The sequence below is a fragment of the Gobio gobio genome (assembly GCF_949357685.1).
Source record: "Gobio gobio genome assembly, chromosome: 23".
Lineage (NCBI taxonomy): Eukaryota > Metazoa > Chordata > Actinopteri > Cypriniformes > Gobionidae > Gobio > Gobio gobio.
The window spans coordinates 11,323,190-11,347,465 of record NC_137119.1 but is presented as its reverse complement, the minus strand read 5'-3'; the positions used below and the strand labels follow the sequence as shown (position 1 = coordinate 11,347,465).

At 37.7% G+C, this 24,276-nt stretch overlaps 1 protein-coding gene across 1 annotated transcript in view; it reads left to right on the top strand.

Annotated features, from left to right (window-relative positions):
* Positions 1–24,276, top strand: part of myo3a (myosin IIIA) — a 122,008-nt gene that overhangs the window by 68,898 nt on the left and 28,834 nt on the right. The window contains exons 11-23 of the mRNA XM_079806740.1: positions 1,716–1,815; positions 2,464–2,580; positions 4,661–4,765; positions 4,839–4,922; positions 5,109–5,311; positions 7,169–7,267; positions 7,368–7,482; positions 9,343–9,469; positions 10,854–11,064; positions 12,963–13,110; positions 19,743–19,896; positions 20,514–20,602; positions 21,272–21,401. Of these exons, the coding sequence (XP_079662866.1) occupies positions 1,716–1,815; positions 2,464–2,580; positions 4,661–4,765; positions 4,839–4,922; positions 5,109–5,311; positions 7,169–7,267; positions 7,368–7,482; positions 9,343–9,469; positions 10,854–11,064; positions 12,963–13,110; positions 19,743–19,896; positions 20,514–20,602; positions 21,272–21,401 (1,682 nt within the window). The remainder of the gene's footprint in view (positions 1–1,715; positions 1,816–2,463; positions 2,581–4,660; positions 4,766–4,838; positions 4,923–5,108; positions 5,312–7,168; positions 7,268–7,367; positions 7,483–9,342; positions 9,470–10,853; positions 11,065–12,962; positions 13,111–19,742; positions 19,897–20,513; positions 20,603–21,271; positions 21,402–24,276) is intronic.

Below are 24,276 nucleotides of genomic sequence, written 5' to 3'. Positions count from 1 at the left end.
AAGATGTGTATATATATATATATATATATATATATATATATATATATATACACCGATCAGGCATAACATTATGAGCACCTTCCTAATATTGTGTTGGTGCCAAAACAGCCCTGACCCGCCGAGGCATGGACTCCACAAGACCCCTGAAGGTGGGTGTGCTGGGGTATCTGGTACCAAGATGTTAGCAGCAGATCCTTAAAGTCCTGTAAGTTGTGAGATGGGGCCTCCATGGATCGGACTTGTTTGTTCAGCACATCCCACAGATGCTCGCTTGGATTGAGATCCGGGGAATTTGGAGGCCAAGTCAACACCTCAAACTCATTGTGCTCCTCAAACCATTGCTGAACCATTTTTGCTTTGTGGCAGGGCGCATTATCCTGCTGAAAGAGGCCACAGCCTCCAGGGAATACCGTTTCCATGAAAGGGTGTACATGGTCTGCAACAATGCTTAGGTAGGTGGTACATGTCAAAGTAACATCCACATGGATGGCAGGACCCAAGGTTGCCCAGCAGAGCATTGCCCAAAGCATCACACTGCCTCCGCCGCCTTGCCTTCTTCCCATAGTGCATCCTGGTGCCATGTGTTCCCAAGGTAAGCGACACACACGCACCTGGCCATCCACGTGATGTAAATGAAAATGTGATTCATCAGACCAGGCCACCTTCTTCAATTGCTTCGTGGTCCAGTTCTGATGCTCAGGTGCCCACTGTTGGCACTTTTGGCGTAGGACAGGGGTCAGCATGGGCACCCTGACTGATCTGCAGCTGTGGAGCCCCATACGCAACAAACTGTGATGCACTGTGTATTCTGACACCTTTCTATCAGAACCAGCATTAACTTCTTGAGCAATTTGAGCTACAGTAGCTCGTCTTTTTAATCGGACCACACTGGGCCAGCCTTCGCTCCCCACGTGCATCAATGAGCTCATGACCCCGCCCATGACCCTGTCGCTAGTTCACCACTGTTCCTTCCTTGAACTACTTTTGATAGACACTGACCACTGCAGACCGGGAAAACCCCACAAGAGCTGCAGTTTTGGAGATGCTCTTACCCAGTCGTCTAGCCATCACAATTTGGCCCTTGTCAAACTCGCTCAAGTCCTTATGCTTGGTGATGAAGAAATAATCAGTGTTATTCACTTCACCTGTCAGTGGTCATAATGTTATGCCTGATCGGTGTGCATATAATTTAATATACATAGGTCTTTTTAATGTTATTTATTCCTGTGATGGCAAAGCTGAATTTTCTTAGAATTTATTTGAAATATTGTGAAACTATTTAAAAGTCTTTACTGTAAGTTTTTTATCAATTTAATGCATGCTTGGTAAATAAAAGTATTAACTTCTTTTGGGGGAAATAATTTTACTGACCCCAAACCTTTGAACGGTAATGCATTTTATACAGCTTGTTACAGAATCTATTTTTAATTTAATGACATGCTATGGTCAAACTCTATTTGACTCCAGTGGGATAATTATGTTGCGTAACTTTTGAAATAAAGCTGTAGAATAACCTTGAAATAAAGAGTGAAATTAGTTATCGGGCTCTTCAAATGACTTGGGTAAAAAAGCAATTCTTATATAACTATTGATTTTTATTTCATCATTATCTTTAATGCCTTCATCAATAATTCCAACGAGGTAATTTGTGTGAGTAATTTATGTGATTTTAACTTTCATGGTTGCTTTTCAAAGACTATAATCTTGTGTTGCAGGCATGAGCGTATCCACACCAAAAAAGGCAGCCACATGAATTCTCAAAGTCAAACGTGTGACGACGTGGAGGATCTGGCAACCCTAGAGGTTCTAGATGACGTAAGAATATATACGGGCCTACAAGAGAAAGGCCACAGAACACACACACACTAGTTTTGATCATCAATACACAGACCTCAGGAAAGACAGGAAATTTCCCATCCCTCTGTCAGACAGCCCATTCCTTCCATTCATTTTTCTTACATTTTCCAGCAGCATCTTTCAGAGAGACTGTCAAGTGACCATAACTCATCCTAGCACTCTTATATTTTAACTGTCAAGTGAATAAATAGACAGATTAGTGAACAATAACACAGTTTGTATTGAAACACATTTAAGGTGATCTATCAATTCAGAGGGGGTCTCATTGACACTAGATATATTTTCTCATCCATTATGGTAGCAGTTGTGATAGGAAGCACTTGAATTATGCCTGTGTCCTTGGACTGATGTCACCAGATGGAGACCTGTGATGTGTGTAACTGTCTTGTATGGTCATACTGGCCACATATGGCAACAAAAAGTACATTGTGTGCAGCAATCACAATGTAAAGAGCTCCTAGATAATGAATCATCTTACTGTGCCTAGGTTCGGTCATGCATGAAAATGCAGACTCCTGTGCGGTATTGGTGGTTGTTTTGTTGTGCAGTGGTGTGCAGTGGTTTGATGGGATGGCCATCTGTGATGTGTAATTGTTTCTCTGTTAGAACACAATCACCGAACAGCTACAGAGACGTTACGCAAAGGAGCAGATCTACACCTATGTTGGAGACATCCTTATAGCGGTCAATCCATTCCAGAAAGTGGAGCTATACACGCCTGAGGTGCGTGTATAATATTTCATTATGGATGCCATCAACATTTCATAGTCAGCTTCATTCCATTTGCTGCCAAATCTCTCATTCGCGTTCTTTCTCACCTGTCAGTCTCTTTTGTGCCATTGTACCTTCTGCAGAAAGTATTTTCCTTTTTCATTCATCCACGTGCTTACCTCTATCTAGAATTCCTTGTGAACATGTACCTTTAAAGAGAGTACTTATTACGGAAATATACTCTAACCACCAGTTTCATAGACAAAGCTTAAGCCTAGTCCTAGACTAAAATGCATGTTTTAGCTGTTTTTAACTGAAAGCAACTTATATTTTAAAATATGTCAGTGCCATCGTTTTGTCTCACGTTTATAAAATATACTTAAATGTCCTAATTAAACTAAGGCCTAATCCTGGCTTATTCTAAATTTTGTCTGTGAAACCAGGCCTAAACGTATAAAGTGTTATTATGCTCAGGCAATATAATTCCTAGTGACGTAGAACTGTCACGCAGTAAGATTTGAACAAAAAACCACTCGTATGGGCGGTTCAGAGTCGATTCTTTCTTTTGATAACTTTATTTATTGTGCACTTTCGACTTTACAGCTTTGCAGAACGTTTACATTCACAAACAGCTATATTACAGATCGCATGAAAGGGAATATTGGAAAAACCATAATAGGGTCACTTTAACTTTAAATAATAACATACTATAGTTAAAATTATAATTAAGTACTAGTGCTTTAGTATGTTAGTCAACACATCAAAGTGAGCGTACTTCTTTAAAGCATAACAAAAGATTATTAAAATAATTATTTAAAATGTAACATTTTTAATTTGACATTATTACAGAGTGCACTTTTTTTAAAGTGCTACTAAAGCGTGTTAAGAAACATAAGTGTGGTTTCACAGACAAGGCTTAGATTAAGCCAGGATTAGGCCTTAGTTCAATTAGGAAATTCACGTAGCCTTAGAAAAGAAAAACATTACTACTGTGCATCATGAGACAAAACAATGACACTAACATATTTTATGTCAGAGCAATTTGCTTTCTGTTAAAAACAGCTCAAACATGCATTTTAGTCTGAGATTATCTTAAACCTTGTCTGTGAAACTGGGAGATAGTAAGGAAAGTGTACTCTCTTTAAAGGGATAGTTCACCCAAAAATGAAAATTACCCCATGATTTACTCACCCTCAAGTCATCCTAGTTGTATATGACATTCTTCTTTCAGACGAATACAATCTGAGTTATATTAAAGTCCTGGCTCTTCCAAGCTTTATAATGGCAGTGACTTGTTGGGTAATTTTTGATGTCCATAAAAGTGCATCTATCCATCATAAAAGTGCTCCACACGGCTCCGGGGGGGTTAATAAAGGCCTTCTGAAGTGAAGCGATGCGTTTGTGTAAGAAAAATATCCATATATAAAACTTTATAGACTAACATAACTAGCTTCCGGCTGTCAGCGGTACGCAAGGCCACTTGCGGCGAAGTCCACTTAGTCATCTGAAAGAAGAATGTCATATACACCTAGGATGACTTGAGGGTAAATCATGGGCTAATTTTCCTTTTTGGGTGAACTATCCCTTTAAGTACCCTCAACTGTAATATTATGAATTATTATATTATCTGTATGTACAGATTTTTTACACTTTTTTAAAATAAACTTTTAAGATTTGAAGTACACTACGAATTAGCATTCAATACAAATAAGCACTCTTCTTTTTCACAAGGGTTTCCCAGCATACTTAATTTATTAGTGATGTTTGCTTTTTGATTTTAAAGAAATCAGACTAATGATTTCTACCTTGCGGATGATAAAATAAATTGCCATAAACTTGCATTAATCTAGCAAGCTTATTACAACATACTGACAAAAACCACTGTAGCAACCATATAGCAGTGCCCTGACAACCCCCTTGAACACCCTATGTACTGCATAGCAACGGCCCAGCAACCATTCATAACAGCTTAAATATTGTTGTTATATTTCATAACAGCCATATGCTAAAAACACTTTGAGCATCAAAACAGCCATCTAGCAATGCTAGTTGCATCTGGTATACCTTGTTGAATACTTTGTTTCTCTGACAGCATTCTAAGGATTATGTCGGAGCCAAAAGAACGTCCAACCCTCCTCATATATATGCAGTCGCAGACATCGCCTATCAATCCATGGTGTCCTATAATACTGATCAGGTAGAGTATGTTCCTCTATGAGCTACTGGAGTGTATCGGTCATGGTCTGAACCGTGTTTGTCTCTGTGTGCAGTGCATTGTCATCAGCGGAGAGAGCGGCGCTGGGAAAACAGAGAGCGCCCACTTGTTAGTCCAACAGTTGACTGTCCTCGGAAAGGTTTGGAGAGCAAGATTATTTTCTCACTATTGTATTATGACAAGTTGTTGTCATGCATTGTCTCATATCACTTCGTTTTATGCTCGTTTATTGGGAAGTAGCCATGTAAAAAGTGTGTTTGATCAGTTTTATTTTGCACTATTTTGTCTAGCTGACCCGTTCTTTTTGTATTTTTTTTTTTTTCAGGCCAACAACCGGACCCTTCAGGAGAAGATTTTGTTGGTCAATAGTCTTGTGGAAGCTTTTGGAAATGCCTGCACTGTGATCAATGATAACTCCAGTCGCTTTGGGAAGTATCTGGAGATGAAGTTCACCTGTGGAGGCACAGTGGTGGGAGCTCAGATCTCAGATTACCTCCTGGAGAAGTCTCGGGTCGTACACCAGGCTGTGTAAGAGTCCAATCGTTGCATATGGCCTTGACCATGAAGCTACAGCCAAATTCCGCATGCATACAAAATTAATTATCAAATGATAAGGATTGGTCTAATTCTCTGAACAAAAACTTTGTATGATAGTTATTCTGTTTTGTCAGTTAGCACGTTCAATGAGTAGGGTACATCATCATTTGTTGGAAGAAAAAAAAAACATTTTGATCAACAGTAAATTAAAGTTAGGGTAGGCATTTTCTGAGAGGCTAGTAATATCAAGCTAGCTTTGAAAGCATGAGATCCCACACTCTTTTCAGAGCGTCTCCAAAGCCACGCCTCCTTCAAAACACATAAACGCGCACAGCCAGGGTCTGCAGAGCTTCATAAGAGACAGCGTTATATTACAAAGCACATAACTTAACAATAATAATGCACATAAATAACTTACAGAGCTCTTACCTCTACCATCTGACTGCTGCAGATTCATTTTGGCATTGATAGTTTTGCTATTGAAACCCAGTCTGAGCACTTGAACAGCTTGCACAGAAGATATAGTTTTAATATTTAGACCACTTCTATTATTGATTTTTATCAGGATGTGAATAGAGTTTCAACCAGAATAACAAAAAGTGTTTATGAAAAAAACTGCCTACCCTACCTTTAAGCATATATTAATAATGTTGTTAAAAAACAGTTAATATTGTTTTTCAACAAATGTTGACTAATTCTATAAACTATTTATACTTTTAAACAAATCTTTTAAGTAAATCTACAACCCTATCTGCTATATACACAAACACAGAAGGGGCTAGCTAGTTTGATACCAAATGTAGGTTTGTTGTCATTGATCAAATTATATTTTCCATACATTAAAGTCTTTGTAATGTCAAAATTAAAAATGTGTTCTGAGTTTGTCACACCACAGAAAAATGTGTTAACCACCCAGCCAAATTTGAATGATAAAAAAAAACAGCCACGTAAATAAAATAGCTTATCAAAATCTTGAAAAATAAGGAGTATTCTCTGCTCTCAAACACTGGGGGCATATCCGCTTTTGCGCTGAAACCATGGCCACTCGTGGGGAAAGCTGCTGTAAGCACACTCATTGGTGGGCATGTACTGCCCACGATGGCACCAGTTGTCGACGGGACGTGAGGATGAAGGCCAGGGCAGGAGATAGTCGGAATCCCAGTTGTCTCCGATGAAAGTTTATAAAACTATCTGGTGTAAAATGAACACTGCAGAGGCAGGTGTTGGTGGTGATACTCAGCTCTCCATCAAAGTGGCTCTTCACAGAATTAATGTGATATCATCATTTTTCTGAAATTGAAATCAGTGGCTCCAGTGTGTCATCGAGCCACCACAGTTTTTGTGTCTTTGTAACGTGTTTCAGCAATACATTTTCAACATTTATATTGTGTTTAGAAACAAATCTCGGAATTGCCTTTACCAGGACTTTAAAGTTGACATGAAACGGAAGTTGTGATAGCCTTTTCTTCCCTATTGTGACATATCTGAGTGAAACAGCTTCTCAAACTAGAAAAAAAAAATTTGTAATTAAAGATTATGAGGGCACATACTTTTTATTTAAAGAAAAGAAAATAATGATGTGCAGTTTTGTGCACTGATAAAAATGTATAATAAATAGTGCAATATTTCATTAAAAAAAATCTTTCAAAAATGTCTTGCAATAAGTTTGGTAATAATTTTAAATGGTGGATTGTTGAGATTGATGAATCCAGTAAAGACTACAATATTTGTAAAAATAAGTATTTACTTTCCACTGTGTTTACTTGTCATGATTTACCACCAGCAATTTTACTCAATTGCAGAGATGCTAAAATCCATTCTATAACCAAAGCATTCTTTTTTTATCAGAGGGGAGCGTAACTTTCACATCTTCTACTATATCTATTCCGGTCTGGCAGAGAGGAAGAAACTCGGCCACTACAAGCTGTCAGACAGCAAAACTCCAAAGTAAGTTCTTGAACACCTGATAACAGCCTGCTGTTTTTATCTCTATCCTCATCTGACATCCTTTTTTCTACTTTGTACTCTTTGTTTGTCTCAATTCCAGGTATCTCCACAATGAGAATGTTAAATTAGTGCCTGACATTGTGGGCAATGCCTTCTATAAGGAGCAGTTTGAGACTGTGGAGCAGTGCTTCAAAGTCATCGGCTTCACCCTAGAGGTAGGCAAGGATACTAGTATATAGTGTCATTTTTGCTGCAAAGAACCTTTATTTTTGTACTCTCTTCCAAAAAGAGTCATCATTTCAATGATACGGGTCATTTAGACCATTGATTTAGTTTAGAGTTCTTAAATTGGAGGCGATAGTACTGACTGTCGTTACATTAAAATGCAAATGTTGTTTCTTTTGGAGAAGGGGCTAAAAGGCCCTTACTTTACAAAATAATGAAGGGTAATAGGTAGGAGGAGCGCTGATGTGCGGTGACCGTGAGAACAGCCTGTCTGTCCATTCAGGTCCACTGCTCTGAACACTGTCGATGGCCTATGCGGAGGGTTATGTAGAAGTTGTGACCCAGTGCTCTAATGCCATCAGTCTCCACAATTACCATCAGGCGAATCAATGATGCATGCTGGAATACATTACCAGTGCACATTTTGTCTGGAAGGCCACATCCAAGCTTATCAGTGAAATATGATATCCCAAGATCACGAAACTATCACAGCAGAGAGCAACAGTTGGGTTATGAAAGTAAAAATCCAATTAATTTTCTTCATAGAGAAATGTAACCACATGAGGTTAAGCGAAAGTATATTTTAGAAGCTACAAATAAGAAATGATATAAATAGCCGAATTCTTGTGAAGAACTTCACAGTTCATAATCTTGGAGAGAGATCAACCAATCCGAGAAGTTGCTGTCACCCTGGAAACAGAATGTTAGAATAAACTTTAAAAATGTTCTTTTTAGACAGTTTTATTAATGATTACAAGACATTAACTTTTCATATACATATAAGGTTGAAATCAAAGTTGGTAATGTTACGATTCATCTCAGCTCTTCTGAAAAAGAAACACTTAATTGTATTGAATGTGCACTTGTACTTTAAATCTATACGTATAAGTAAACTTCAAGAGAGTACACCTTCATGACTGCGTTTCTTAACTGCGTACTTAAGTACATTTTTAAAAAGTGCACTTTGTAGTAATGTCAAATAAGGTTTACTTTACAGTACATGCTTAGTCATTGTTTTAATAATCCTTTGTTGTGCTTTAAAGAAGTGCGTTTATTTTGATGTGTTGACTAACATACTAAAGCACATGTAAAGTGCTTGATTATAATTTTAACTTCAGTTTGTTATTACATTTAAAGTAAATATATTTATATTGATATATTTCGATAGAAATTACATTAAAGTATATTTTAGTAAACAATAATTCCTTGTCAGTACATTTGGCAATACATTCGACAATACCATATTTCAAAGACAACAGAGGTACTATTAAGGACTAGTACAAACCCAACTACTGAAAAGCAACACCATAATCCCCCTCCACCAAACTTTACACTTGGATGAGAAAAATTATTGGGTTTTTTTGTATCCTGAACATTTTCTAGAGAAACTGAGTGCGAAAAAAAAGTAACTGTTAGACGTTATGCCACTGAACTACCACCAGGCCAACATCTGAGTGATGAAACGTGAATGTTTTCTATAGGAAACTTATTCTATCACTGTAATGTCAGTTTAGGTTTCCATTTCTCAAGGGAGATAGAAGTAATCACAGTCCTTTGACTGACATGACTTTGACTGCTGTGACATTACTGAACACGGTATTCTTAAGGGAATCCACATAATCGAATAGACAGACATGGCAATGTGCCACTTGATATTATCTGCTATGCTACATTGCAGAAATATGCAGCATATTTATTCCTCTGGGCCTAGATGCTTAAACGCAGATGTGATGTCATGTAATAAATCACGTTATTTATGCCTGACGTCTCTTCTGTGGTACTAACAATTTAATACATAGTAATTATCCATTAATATGACCATTTGCATATGTATGTCATCATTTCATCAGGAGCTCGGGAGCGTTTACAGTGTCTTAGCTGGGATCCTAAATGCGGGTGATGTCGAGTTCACATCGGTGGCTTCTGAACATCAGACGGACAAAAGCAACATTTCCAACATGGCAGTGCTAGAGAGTGGTAAGAATTAACACGCATTCCAGTTTTTCATGGCTGACCTTTCATTCTGTACAACACAACCTCTTGATCTGAGCCTGCGCACAGTTATATAATCAGTCATGGGCCTTGTGTGTTTATGTAATTCTGAAGGGCCACAAAAAACCCTGTATAAATCCCTATTTGCATCCCATCTGAAGAAAAGAAATTGTCCATGAACAAGTCTTAGGTGGTTTGTTTGCTCTTAGCTGACTTAATAATTGACTAGTTCAAGTTTTTTTTTTACACAGTCATCATGGGTATATTGTTAATAGTATGCCATTTTAGGGTTAGTGCATCTCAAATTTCCCCCACAACTCCTTGCGCTACATTAGGAAAGGGGTTTGTGATGATTCGCCATTGCTGGAGAAAAAAAAAATGTTGTGTGATATGAGACAGCCGTTTTAAATATTTGAACCTAAAAGTATACCATAACTAGTGAAGAGCACAATTAATTATTATAAGTATGTAAATTGGGATGCGGCTGCAGTCACATACTATCTAGTCTCGCGTAGCCAGACCTTCAGACTGACAGCAGAAGGACCGCCCAAGAGGACGTTTGACTGACATGTAATGCAACCAATCACAGTTCGTTTTGTTCTGCATCATGTTTAGGGGCGTGAAAATGAAAAGTCGATGTCCCTTTAATAACAGACCGGCGTGCATCTATAAATTATTCATTCAAGAAAGTTGTTCAAGTTTACTGCAACTTTAGAGCCATAAACTTCACATACTCTTGAAAATCCAGCGTTTAGTTGATCCTGGTTAGCGCTCATTGTCACAGTTATGAACACAACGGCGTTCTTGTTCAACGAGGGAGTTTGGCATCATGGTGTTTCCAGGCGGACCATTAAAGAAGGCAACACACACATCTCGCGAACATCCTGTAGAATTCAGCCAATCAGATGACGACTTTGAAATTCCTAGTTCCAGAAAAGTGTGCCATATGCATCAGACGTTCAACCAACGGTCCATGGGAGTGACGTCTGAGGCTGAGATACATACTATCTATACTATATAGCATATCTGTGTAGGATTAGTGTATCCTGAATCCAGTGCTGATGCTAAAGCTAACAGAATGTAAAATAAATTATTTTAATGAGACACTATGATAGTTTTTTAAAAAATATTTTGAAATAGTTTTATATTTTCTGTGTTCATTTTAATTTTAAAGTTTTAGTAATGTAGTCATTTTAGTAATTCAGTAAAATGTAGTAATTTTGTTGTGTTTTTCTCATTTTTATTAAGTTTCTTATAAAATGTTGTACAGTGCAGTATATACTTTTTGCACTCAGTAGAAGTGGCATGCAGCTCCTATATACAAATGTAAGCACATTGTTGTTATGTTTGTATGTGTTTGTATGTGCAGCTGCGTCGCTGCTGTGTATCCGTGCGGATGAGCTACAGGAAGCGCTGACCTCTCACTGCGTGGTCACACGGGGCGAAACCATCGTCAGGTCAAACACAGTGGAGAAGGCCACTGAGGTGCGGGACGCCATGGGCAAAGCTCTCTACGGACGCCTGTTCGGCTGGATCGTCAACCGCATCAACTCGCTCCTGAAACAGGACAACCAGTCAGAGTGAGAGAAAGAGAATGTTCTTAAACTGTGCTTGGATTTGCCAAGATTTCAACGTTTGCAATCAAAAGTCTGAGATCTCAGCATGAACCTTTTGCATCAAATTGTTCATCCAAGACCAGAGTAGATACAACGTATCCTAATTGACCAAATACTAGAAAGAAATGGCAGAGGCTATTTGCAATCAGTGCAAAAAGCAATAGCAGTATTTTCTTAGGATCTATCAACATTTGCACTTAGTGTAAATAGCTTCTATTGCTATTTACACTAATTGAAAATAGCAGTATTTTCTTTGCACTTGCACACTTGCACTTCAGATGCAAAAGTCGCTAAACGCCACCTCCGTCAAAAATGAGATAACGAAATTGAGTGCTCTCCGCAAGTAGTATACGCTCATCAAAAACTTTCACTTGAAACTCATTAAATCCCAGCCTCAGCCCATTAAGAAATATTGGTTTGTTGGCAGAAACCTCTAAACCCCACTTTCCTTTGCCGCAGCAAAAGCCTCTAAGTTCACAAAACCAATCAGAAGACGCAAATAGAATCATATGATTTCAAGATGAATGACGGCGTGTGTATGAGCCAGCTTTCAATTGCAAGTTTTTATTCTGTTTAGAGAGATTTTTAAACAAGATGGAGGAGTATGGTGAAATGGATGAACCTGTGGAAGTTTCAGTCACTGACAAAAGAAAACGTTGTCAACCTCATAATTCTGCCCATTCTTAGGCTAAAGAAAATTGTTACAGTGGAAATTAAAGGATTTAGCGAGTTCTTTTCATTGTTACATTTTGAATTCTGCTTTTATAATTTGCAATGTTTCCAATTTTGCAACTGCTTACTATGTCTTGTCCAAAGAGGTGGTCTTAGATGTTTTTGGCAAAAACCTCTAAGACCACCTTTTTGGACTAGACATAGTAAGCAGTTGCAGCAAAAGACAATCAAATTTGTTAAAAACCCATGCATTTTGGAAAATAAGGCATTTTGGTAACTGACTAATAACATTTGTATTGCTATTAAAGTAAAATTAGTGAACCTAAACATAGGATCCTGATAAAAATGCTAATTTAAAAGAAAATATGTCTGATGGACTTTTGCATCTGAAGTCTTCAAATAGTTTTTCGATGATATTTATAGCGCAACAAGTGAGAGATACTATTTGCACATCAGTGTATTGTAGTACATTACAAAACAGTATGCAATAATAACATATTCAGTGTATGATTATATTTATGAAAATCATAGATATTTACTTATTTGGTCTCTGTCCCTAAAGCCCTCCCCTCAACTTAACCCAACCGATAAACACTTTATTCCCACTATCAAATAAAACATTTTCCAAATTTTATTTAAAATAAATGCCTCTACGAGCTGATATGGAATGGGAAAAGGTAGAAGAATGAGTTAGGAAAAAGGCACGTCATGCACATCCTGATTTTGCTGAGTTAGGCACATTCCTCTGTCACCATATTTTGATTCTGGAACAACATTCCTGTCAGAAAATTGAGTCCACTATCCCTACCGTTAAACCTAACCCAAAAGTTATCCATAGAATCAGGGAGACATAGGTGAATAATGGGTTGTAAGCCTAAACTTGACATAAACTCTAAACTTGTCCCTCAAATCTGAATGGTTGATTGGAATGTTGTTCCAGGATCAACAAACATGTTGCACTTGGTGAAATCAGGTTCTGCCCACACCACTGCTCCTGTTATCATATAGATTTCTTTTGTAATTTTGTCTGGCTCAACCAGACATTGGTTGGTGGAGTTCTCTGCCAAAAAGGCCGGCTATTTGCACTTGGTGTACATAGACACTCTGTAAAGAAATGACAACTCTTTATATATTAACATTTTTAAAATTCTATAAAAATGTTCTAATTCTATCATTGAAATTCTCTTCAGGGAGGAAGACAAAGGTCTGAACATCGGCATCCTGGACATCTTCGGCTTTGAAAACTTTAAAAGGAACTCTTTTGAGCAGCTCTGCATCAACATTGCCAATGAGCAGATCCAGTTCTACTTCAACCAGCACATCTTCGCCTGGGAGCAGGTACACCTCGACTCTGATAAAGTCATCTCATCCAATCCTGAATAGGAGCTTTTCTATGCCTTTTGGGAGCATTTTTATTTCTCTTCCTCAGCATAACCTTATTTCCATCTAAATGGTGGTAACACCTCATCATTTATCGTTTCACAGTGCTGTGAGAGAGGGGGGGAAGGGGAGCAGAATATTCCGTTTTCTTTTGACGCAGACAAGCGTGGCAATTCCCCAGACTGACTGGACTGACTGTAGCCTTGGGGGGAAAGTGATTTGGTGCCGCTAAACGTTTGAGACTAACCCACATTAGTGCCTTCATAAATCATCTGAAACAAGCGTTACATCAGGAGCCGCTGACTTTGCTGGTGTTTCTATAAGCAGACAGGAAATGCTGCTTTAAATATGTGAGTGTGAAGTAAACATTATTTGCTGTCTTACAGTAAAAACATACTATAATACAATTATTATAATTTGTTTTATTTAAATCAGTATCAATTAAAAGGCAGTAAAACATACCACTACAAAATATAAATATTTTTTAATAGTAAACACATTTCAGTAATTGGAATGATTATTTTATAATATTCTAATGAGATTCTGGTGAGGGGAATGTGCTTTTAGATCATTTTAGATAATCTTTTATGTACACGGTAAAAACTTAAAGGGTTATTTCAGCGATTAGCATTAAGCTTTGTATCAGTTGAAACCTGGTAGTATATTCGAATGATCATATCCCCCTGAGACGAGAGATTTATGTATTTTATGTCTGGAAAAAAGCCTCCGATGACGCAAATATCGTCATTTTGCGTCATCTGAGGCTTTTTTGGCCAGAGGCTAGAGACTACAGCCAGTAGTAGTTCCGCATGTTTTCAACCCGCCCATAGGGGCTGGGATCTCACTCACAGAATGTAAATGCGCACGGCCCCTCGAGCATTCATAACGGAGCGGTGCGGAGTAAAGCGAGTGTTCGCAATTAATTCCTTTGAAAGTTAAGCTTCCATAGGCATGAACTGAAACGCACCAGACTGGACACGCACCGTGAATTAAGCAGACACGTTCAGTTTTTAATTGTAGTGTCTGTTCTCTAACTGAGCGAAATTAATTTATTACTATAAAAATCTAAACGACGTTGGGGGTGGTGGGCAAGTTATGTAACCATTTGGCGTGGCTTGGGAGTGGCCTCGTAGGGCAGCAAAGCAAGTGCATTCTGGGAGTTGTTGTCTTTCATCCATATGAGCCAAAAAAAAAAGCTTTTCTCAGTCTAGAAAGCACCAACTTCTAAAATAATTTCACATTTCTACCACATAAATGACCCAATTTAAATACACATTCATCTTTCCAGCAATGAAGTACCCCTTTAAATTAGTTTAAAGGTGCAGTGTGTAGTATTTATGAGGAACTGTTGACAGAAATGCACTATAATATGCATAACTATGTTTTCAGTGGTGTATAAAGACCTTACTTAATGTACCGTTATGTTTTTATTACCTTAGAATGAGCCATTTCTATATACATACACCACGGGTCCTCTTACAGTGAAGTCGTCATTTTGCGCTGCCATGTTTCTACAGTAGTCCTAAATGGACAAACAGCTCTACAGAGCGCTAGCTACTCTCTGCTGTCTCAGACGACATCTTTGTCCTGTGTTGGCCACCGTAGCTTCTCTATGTGCTTCGAAAGGGAGGGGTGAGCACTGGGCGGTTGCAATTCGCAACCTCACCGCAAGATGCCGCTAAAATTTACACAGTGCATCTATAAACTTACATCTGGTTTAATTAAAAGCAGTAAAACAAGCTACTTGTTACGTGAAATTTGAATTTGTTCAGACTGTCACTCCCAATCCAAATTTTTGTGCATATCCAATTGAAATCCGATCAGATTTAGCAAGTGTGAAAGGAAAAAAAATCACTTTAATGCAAATTTTTACGAATCTGTTTCGAGCGGTTTGAAATGTGGTTTAAAATCATATTTAAATCGCATTTCTGGAAATCCGTTTCAGTCTGATTTGCTCTGATCGGATTTTGCATGGTTTATGTGACTTTCTCACGCCACATAAAACGAAAAATGTCAGACATATGAAACATGCTGAAAGTCACTACAGAAACAAGGTCGTTTTGCTGCAAAGTTCCGGATGAGCAGAAAATAACAAAATAATGGAGATGTGTACTGAAACCGACGACAACACGGAATAAAGCCACTCATACCAGCCTCCTACGGTTCTGCCGCTGCCAATAGTGGTGCCAGCCTGGTGACCATACCTTGTCATGTTGTAAATAAGACAACATTGCAAACCTCTCCATATTGCGGTTGCTGTTGTTGTTTTTGGCGTATACCTACAAACGCAATGCCATGGTCATAGAAACCAATGCAGATATTCCTAAAAACTAAAGGCATGCACACACAAATCAGATCTGAACAGTTGCGATACACAATGTGGACAGTCAATAATTTTAGATCAGATTCTAATCGGATACACAAATGATCTTGGTCTGACAGTGTGAACGTAGCCTCGAGTTGGACTTGATTGATTTGGTATTTTCCAATTCTGCTTCCTAGGTTCGCTTGTGTTACTATGGTGATTTATTGTTTGATTCATTCCCTGCACCTGTGTTTCGTTTCCTTGATTAGTTTCCTTGTGTATTTATAGCCCTGTGTTTGTCTCTTTAGTTGTCGGATCTCATCATTACTATTGTGGTTGTTAACCGTGTTTTTGTTTCCAGAGGACCTGAAAAGTGTAATTTTGTGTTTGTTCTTGTTAGGTACTCCTTGCAAACAGATCTTTTTATTTCTGTCTTTCAACCCCAGTGTGACACTACTAGCTTCTATAAATACTTTATCTTTTAAATGATAATACATATATGAGAATGAGATTTTCTATTACACTGAGAATTTGGGGAAAGCGTGCTTAATTGTCATCAGAATGCAAATTGTCCAAACATATGCTTAAAATACAATTAAGTTCTTTTGTGAGACATTTATAACCTATTTGTTGATTTGTGTTCTCCATATTTTTATTTTTACTCAGAGTATGTAGCCTCAAGTAAACACTGAAGAGCGTGTTTTTCTGATATTTTTGTCTGCCTGTGTTGCTTTGAATTGCGGTTGTTTTTGCATCCCTGAGGCTTGTATGTCAACAGCAGTCTTACTGTCCCCAAAAAATTAGGTTTTTCCCCGTTCGCTGGATGACTTTACCCACGGCTAAAAGCTTTAATCTACACCGGAGATTAGATTTCTTGGACAAGCTTCTGTATGTGTGTTGATGCCTTGCGCCGGTGAATAATTTTGGTCCATGTGTGTATTGTAATTTATCAACATGGCAGTCTAGAGACAAGACAGACAAGTCATTTGCTCTTCGGGTTGAGTGTTTTGCTCACAGGAAGTCATCGTGTAGCAGCAGGAATTGCCTGACAACATTACGGAGCTCCAGGCGTTAGCCGGCAGAGTTCAGCAGTGTTGTTGGAAGCTTACAAATATTTGTGGATAGATGAACAGAAATACTTTCCCTAAGGAGAAATTCAGGTGCAAAACAATAGCAGTGTCAAGCGTAAAGGTCACAGAAAGCATCACATTCAGAGACATAGTGTAATCAAACAAGACATTTCAAAATATGAAATCATTGTCTGATGATAAAGAGTTTTCTTCTGACATTTCATGTAGAATTAGTCTTGCATGACCAGAATTTTGAGTCAGCATGAATTATTGTCCACTTGCAGCTTATTCTGGCCAAGAACGGCTCAGTTATACAGATAGAGACCACCTGATTGACATGCAAAGTGACCTATCACGCTTAAATTTGTTTTATTGTGCGATTTAGAGTGGCGAGAAATTGTCCTCTATTACAGTATTATTTGCTGTCTTACAGTAAAAACATACTGTAATACAAAGGAAGGAATATGGAACAGTTGCAGAAGGCATAGGATAACATTAGTGTTGACGTTCTCAGAGGAAATATATTGACACTATACCAGAGAGATGTGCTGCTGTAATTGCTGTAATTGCTGCAAAAGGTGGACATACCAAATATTAAAGTTAAAAGTGGATAAAAACAGTATGACTCACTTCATCTGATATTTGATGGTCAGAGCAAACTCTGCATGTTTCATGAACATTATGAAATGAAATCATGTTTGTGGGCAAAAAAAGTCAATATTTTCAGATCTGTCAGATGTTCTAATAATTTTGGCCACCACTGTTAATACTGATAGTTTTACAGCTAGATTCCCACTTAGAATTTGTTGTTGGTAAGGATTTAAAAAGAAGTCACTTGAACTCACTAAGGGACCTATCATACACCAGGCGCAGTGCGACACCAGGTGCGACGCAAGTGTTTTTTGCTAGTTTCAGCCTGACGCACTTATCATTTTCACGTCCAGCACCACATTGTTTAAATAGCAAATGCACTCGTGCCCATCTGTTTGCCCATGGGTGTGATGGTCTGAAAATGAGGTGTGTTCAGGCGCATTGTTGGCGCGTTGCTATTTTGAAGAACTCAAAACAACTGCGCCATTGACCAACAAAAAGTCAATAGCGCAGCATTTTTGTGTTACTTAAAGGGCGCTTTAGTAATGTGCGCCTATAGTTGGGTGCACGACGCGCATAAACTGTCTTTTAAAGTGCAACTGGCTTTTAAAGGGAATCGGAGATGAGATTCTAATTGGTTTATTGCACGTTATGCCCAAAACACACCCATGACTCATTAAGAGACTAGGTACAACCCTTTTGGACCGCTTTTTCCGTTATTAAACTACAGTGTTGGGAATAACGGCGTTATAGATAAACGGCGTTACTAACGGAATTACTTTTTTCAGTAACGAGTAATCAAACGAATTACTGTTTCTTCCGTTACAACGCCGTTAGCGTTACTGAGGAAAAAAATGTGGCGTTACTATAATTGAGCTCATTGAAGCGGTTTTCATCCGAACAGGCTCTCTGTCAGTCGGACCTGCAGTGTGTGTGTGTGTGTGTGTGTGCGCGCGCCAGCCATGCGTGTTGGGGGTTGGGTTGGGTGGGACACATAACTGATGATGATTGGTGGGTGGGAGACAAGGTTGAGGTTGATAGGTTGAGTTCACACACACACACCTATGACGCGCACGCATTTGCACAGTCAGCGATGGCAGTCCAACGACTTCAAAGGTAGCTTTCGCAAACTGGAAGTATAAGCGCTACTTTTCCCTCGTTGAGGTGAAAGGTAAGAATGTTTATGTAATGTGCAGCTTATGCCCAGGAAGAAAGAGTATCCACGTCGGTGGCAAGTAATTCTATTTCTAATCTAATGAAGCCTCACGTCATCACAGCAACAACATTAGTGGCTAAAAACCCAGGTGATAACGTGAGCTCCACTACCAGGAGTAGTAAAGTACTGATACTATTTACACAATATTTACACTATAGTAGGTCAATGATAATATTTACACAATATGTACACTATAGTAGGTCTACTGATAATATTTACAATAATATATTGAATTTGATAGGTGTCTCACATTGTTCCACAGCAACATTACAATAGTGTAATAATTTATTCTATTTAATTTTAAAATTTAATTATAATTTATTCTATTTAGTGTCCAATTCATTCATTTTAACATATTTAATATTGGGGGCATCCAAGTTATTTGACATATTTGAACATTTGAAGAAAAGAAAAAAAGTAACACATTAGTTACTTTCCCTGGTAATTAGTTACTTTTATAATGATGTAACTCAGTTACTAACTCAGTTACTATTTGTAAGAAGTAACTAGCAACTATAACTAATTACTTTTTTAAAGTAACGTGCCCAACACTGTTAAACTAGCAAAAGTGGATTCGGACAAGCCCTAAGTGCACCTGCACAATGCGCTCAGAAAGTTAAAATAGGGCCCTAAGGCCCGATCAGACAGAACGTGTTTTTCAGGTTTTTTAATTTAGAAAATAGCAGTGCGCTACGTTTTTTTTTTTTTTTAAATGTTTCTAGGCAACCCCCGAATCAGCTGTGCTGTCAGTCTAATCAAGATAACCATTACCACAACGGAATTCCCGTCTTTCCATTCATTCGATTGGACAATGGGGAAAAACGCGATGACGTTGGGCGCATTTCTGCTCAGAGTTGATTTTTTTTCAACTTCATGTGCTCAGAGCGCTCCTTCAAAAACCCGGGGCGCACAAACAGAGCGCATAACGCTCAATGCCAGCAGAAAAAAAAGGCGTCTCTCACTGCAAAAACGCATTCTGTCTGAACCGGGCCTAAGGCTGCATTTATTTGATAAAAAAATACAGTAAAAACTGTAATATTGTGAAATATGATTACAGTTTAAAATAAATGTTTTCTATTTCAGTGTAATTTTTTTTAAGCTTGCATCATTACTCCAGTTTTCAGTGTCACATGATCCTTCAGAAATCATTCTAATATGCTGATTTGCTGCTCAAGAAACATGTATCATTATTATCAATGTTGAAAGCAGTTCTTTCAACTTTTTTTTTACTTTTATGGAAACTGGGATAAATAAGCGCTTTTTCAGGATTTTTTGATGGATAGAAAATTCAACAGAGCAGCATCTAGTATCTCTTCTACATGTCTCAAACAAAACTGTGTAGATGGTTCAGAGATCTGAGGATCCAGTAACCTCACAAAGTTCATCAAATCATGGGGTTTCTCTGCAGGATGAGTATCTGAACGAAGATGTGGATGCTCGAGTGATCGAATATGAAGACAACCGGCCCCTGCTGGACCTGTTTCTTCAGAAGCCCATGGGCATGTTATCGCTACTGGACGAGGAGAGTCGCTTTCCTCAGGCAACTGACCAGACCCTAGTCGGCAAGTTCCCCTCCCTATAACATCATACAGCTGATATCTTTTGCTGTGTTCACCTGATGGCTTATGACCACAGACACTTACACTCGTGTTCACTCTCTCTCTCACACACACACACACACACACACACACACACACACACATATATATTTACTGATACGTATTGGTCAGACCAAAAAGAACAAGCAAGAGAAAGTCATCAAACATTTACTGGCATGCTAAGTTCTCATCTGCTTTCTCCTGAGGACTCTCTCAAAGGAGTCTTTGACTGACCGATGAATAATTCAATTTGCCAAGATGCCTAGCTGGTTTTCCATGACCTTTATTTATTCATTTATTTATCCATGACATCTTTATTCCTTTATACTGAATGAAACTGATGGATGAATTAAATATGTCATGATATCTTGAATGGATGAATGAATTATTGAATGAGTGTATGGTCCGGGTCAATGAACAAGCAAATGTATGAACGAGTGAGCGAGATCAATGAATGCATGAGTGGATCGATGAACAGTTAAATTAATAAATAAATAAATTAACTAATAAACAAATGAATTAGTGAATGGATGGATGAGTGAATTAATTAATTGTAATGAACATGTCTTTTGTTTAATCAGAGAAATTTGAGGACAACTTAAAATCCAAAAACTTCTGGAGACCAAAGAGAGTTGATCTGAGCTTTGGAATCCATCACTACGCAGGCAAGGTAGAAATATTTCATTTTTTTTATCAATATTTATTTAAGCTTTTTTTAGACAAACTTCAGAAACAGAGATATGAAGGAGAATTAAAGGGATAGTTGACCCAAAAATGAAAATTCTGGCATCGTTTACACATGCCATTCCAAAACTATATGACTTTCTTTCTTCTGTGGAACATAAAAGAAACATTTTAAAGAATGTTGGTAACAAAATCTTTGACTTATATAGACCCTTTTCACATTTCCGGGTTTCTCAGAGCAGTTGATGTCATAGTTGGGTTAACTTTTATAATGGTGAATGAGAGAATACATTAAATAATATTCTTGGTGTATAAAATAGCAAATAGCAAAAGAAAAACGCCACAATAGTGTTTTCGCAACTTTCAAAAAGAGATTGATAACGGCAGTGAAAAGAGAGAAATATGTTCATTGTTACCATCATAGACGCTGTATTAGAAACACCCTCACAGCAGCGGTAACTTATTTTTTTGTAATTTGATGCAAAAGTAATAAAATACAAAGTATTAGTCTCATACATAATGTACATAAATAAAAATAAAAACACGGAAGCTGAAAAGCTGGGTGTTTGAATGATTTTCATCTCTTTAAGCCAAGTTCATCTGTGAGGATAATAGTCTGTACGGTGTAAATACATCTTGTTTCTCGTGTGGTTAGGTGATCTATAATGCCAGCGGCTTCCTGGCTAAGAACAGAGATGCTCTGCCTGCTGATATTGTTCTTCTGCTGAGGTCGTCCGAAAATGAACTGATCCGTAAACTGGTTACTCACCCGCTCACTAAAACAGGTTTGCTTTGTCTTTTTACTCTGTGGAAACATTTAAAGTCTTGGGTTCATCTGCTGTTTAGATGCTTCAGTTTCTGTCCTTTTGTATTACTATTACTAATATTACTATTTTATGTTGCTGTGTGTGTGTGTGTGTGTGTGTGTGTGTGTGTGTGTGTGTGTGTGTGTGTGTGTGTGTGTGTGTGTGTGTGTGTGTGTGTGTGTGTGTGTGTGTGTGTGTGTGTGTGTGTGTGTGTGTGTGTGTGTGTGTGTGTGTGTGTGTGTGTGTGTGTGTGTGTGTGTGTGTGTGTGTGTGTGTGTGTGTGTGTGTGTGTGTGTGTGTGTGTGTGTGTGTGTGTGTGTGTGTGTGTGTGTGTGTTTAATTTGCCCTGTCTGTGTGAGATAGATTTTCTAAACAGTGACCTCTAATAATCTGTCAGTCAGTCCTATCATTGTGTAATTGCCTCGTTCAAGGACTTGTTTTTCCATTGTGCTGCCAAAGAACAAAGGAAATGGGGACATTTTGATGCTTTGAGTACATCCACCAGTTTCCATGACTTTTGAGTCCTGCAGTGTGATTACTCTTTATTGGCAAAGCAAGAAACAAGGCCTGAGGCCCTGATCACATGAAATCCTGGACTAGGGTTGGGCGATATAGATATTTATTAGAAAAATGAATCCAAGATAATGATAACTGTTTCATCTGCTACACCTACTCAAGCACGTGCAAAATTTATGGGCCCAGTTTCACAGGGAGGGTTTAGATTAAGCCAGGATTAGGCTTTAGTTCAATTGGGACATTTAAATGTTTTTTATAAACATGCCTTAGAAAAAACATTACTGATGTGCATCTTGAGACAAAACAATGGCACTGACATATTTTAAGATATGTCAGTGCAAGTTGCTTTCAGTTAAAACAGCTCAAACATGCATTTTAGTCTGGGACTAAGAGATAGTTCACCCAAAAATGAAAATTACTCCATGATTTACTCACCCTCAAGCCATGGTGTATATGACATTCTTCTTTCAAATGAATACAATCTGAGTTATATATATAAAAAAAATGTCCTGGCTCTTTCAAGCATTATAATGGCAGTTAATGGCAGCCCAAAATTTGAAGACCAAAAAAGTGCATCCATCCATTATAAATGTAATCCACACAGCTCCAGGGGGTTAATAAAGGCCTTCTGAAGCGAATTGATGGGTTTTTGTAAGAAAAATATCCATATTTAACACGTTATAAAGTAAAATATCTAGCTTCCAGCGGACCGCCTTCCGTATACAACTAACGTAAAAAGCGTAAGGATGACGTTAGACATAGCGTAAGCGCTTTGAAAGCGTTACACTTTCTTTGTGAGTTGAATAAAGAAGGTGGTCCACCGGAAGCTAGATATTTTACTTTATAACGTGTTAAATATGGATATTTTTCTTACAAAAACCCATCAATTCGTTTCAGAAGGCCTTTATTAACCCCACAGAGCCGTGTGGTTTACATTTATAATGGATGCATGCACTTTTTTGGTCTTCAAATTCTGAATATGGATATTTTTCTTATACAAACCCATCGATGGTCTGCCATTCACTGCCATTATAAAGCTTGGATTATCCAGGACATTTTTTAATATAACTGATTGTATATAGCAATGCCATTTCCTCTCTCAAGATCCATTAATATACTAAAAACCTATTTAAATCAGTTCATGTGAGTACAGTGGTTCAATATTAATATTATAAAGCGACGAGAATATTTTTGCTGCGCCAAAAAAAAAGAAAAAAAGAAATAATGCCTTATATAGAGATGGCCGATTTCAAAACACTGAATTTTTGGGGTGAACTAACCCTTTAAAAAAGTAAGAACTAGAATTAAAAGATTTTAAATTAGAATTGATTACCAGGAGATTAAAAAAAGTTAATTAAATGGGATGGGGATGTTCTGGACGGCAAGGGCAGTGATTGCATCGAGCGTATTTTTATATATATCGATTTCATCAGGCTCCGAAAATTCTTCAAAAAAAACACAATAATGGCCTTCTCAGGTGCCATAGTTGCAACTCTTGTGTCATCAGAACAGGGTGTTCAACACACCACCGTTTCGGTTTAAAAAAAAACGTTTTGCAACGTTTTTTCGGGGCTGAACGCAGCCCAGGGGATGGTGTTTTTGGCATCTGCTGTCTCAATATATGAGACACTCCTCATGAACTTCATCTACATATCTTCAGTTTTTCACCATTTCATTTGATAAAAGCTACACATACTATTATCAATTGTAAAATTGACTTCTCAAAAGTAGAAGTAATTATTATTATATTATTTTAAACCATTACATTTATTATTATTATTTTAAGGAATATCATATACAACCAATGTATTTTAAGCCATTTTCTATTTATACAGTTTACAATTTTTTTTGTGTGTGTATCACCTTATTTGACAAAAAATGCAATATTTTATTGTCGGTTCATTGTTATATTTTCAGTTGATTACATTTTAAAAGATTGTTTTGATTATAAATTTGTATCAAATCATAAAACAGAATCCAGAAAAATTAAACCATTTACATGGAGCAAATGCCACAAAATCTTAAATTCATCCACTTATAAAAGTGCAATTTTACAGCTTGAACAACGCTTAAAATGAACGCTTTAATGAAAATACAAGCTGTGCTTTAGACCCTCCAGTCAACATGCCCAAAATCTTTCATTATAAGCTAACACGTTTGTCCTTTAGACTGACGGACGTGCGACGCGTTTCGCTAACAACATGTCACAGATTCTGTTAATAGATCTTTGCCCAGTTTCACAGACAAGGCTTAAGCCTAGTCCCAGATTAAAGTGCTTGTTTGAGCTGTCTTAACTAAAAGCAACTTGCACTGACAAATCTAAAGTATGTTTATAAAA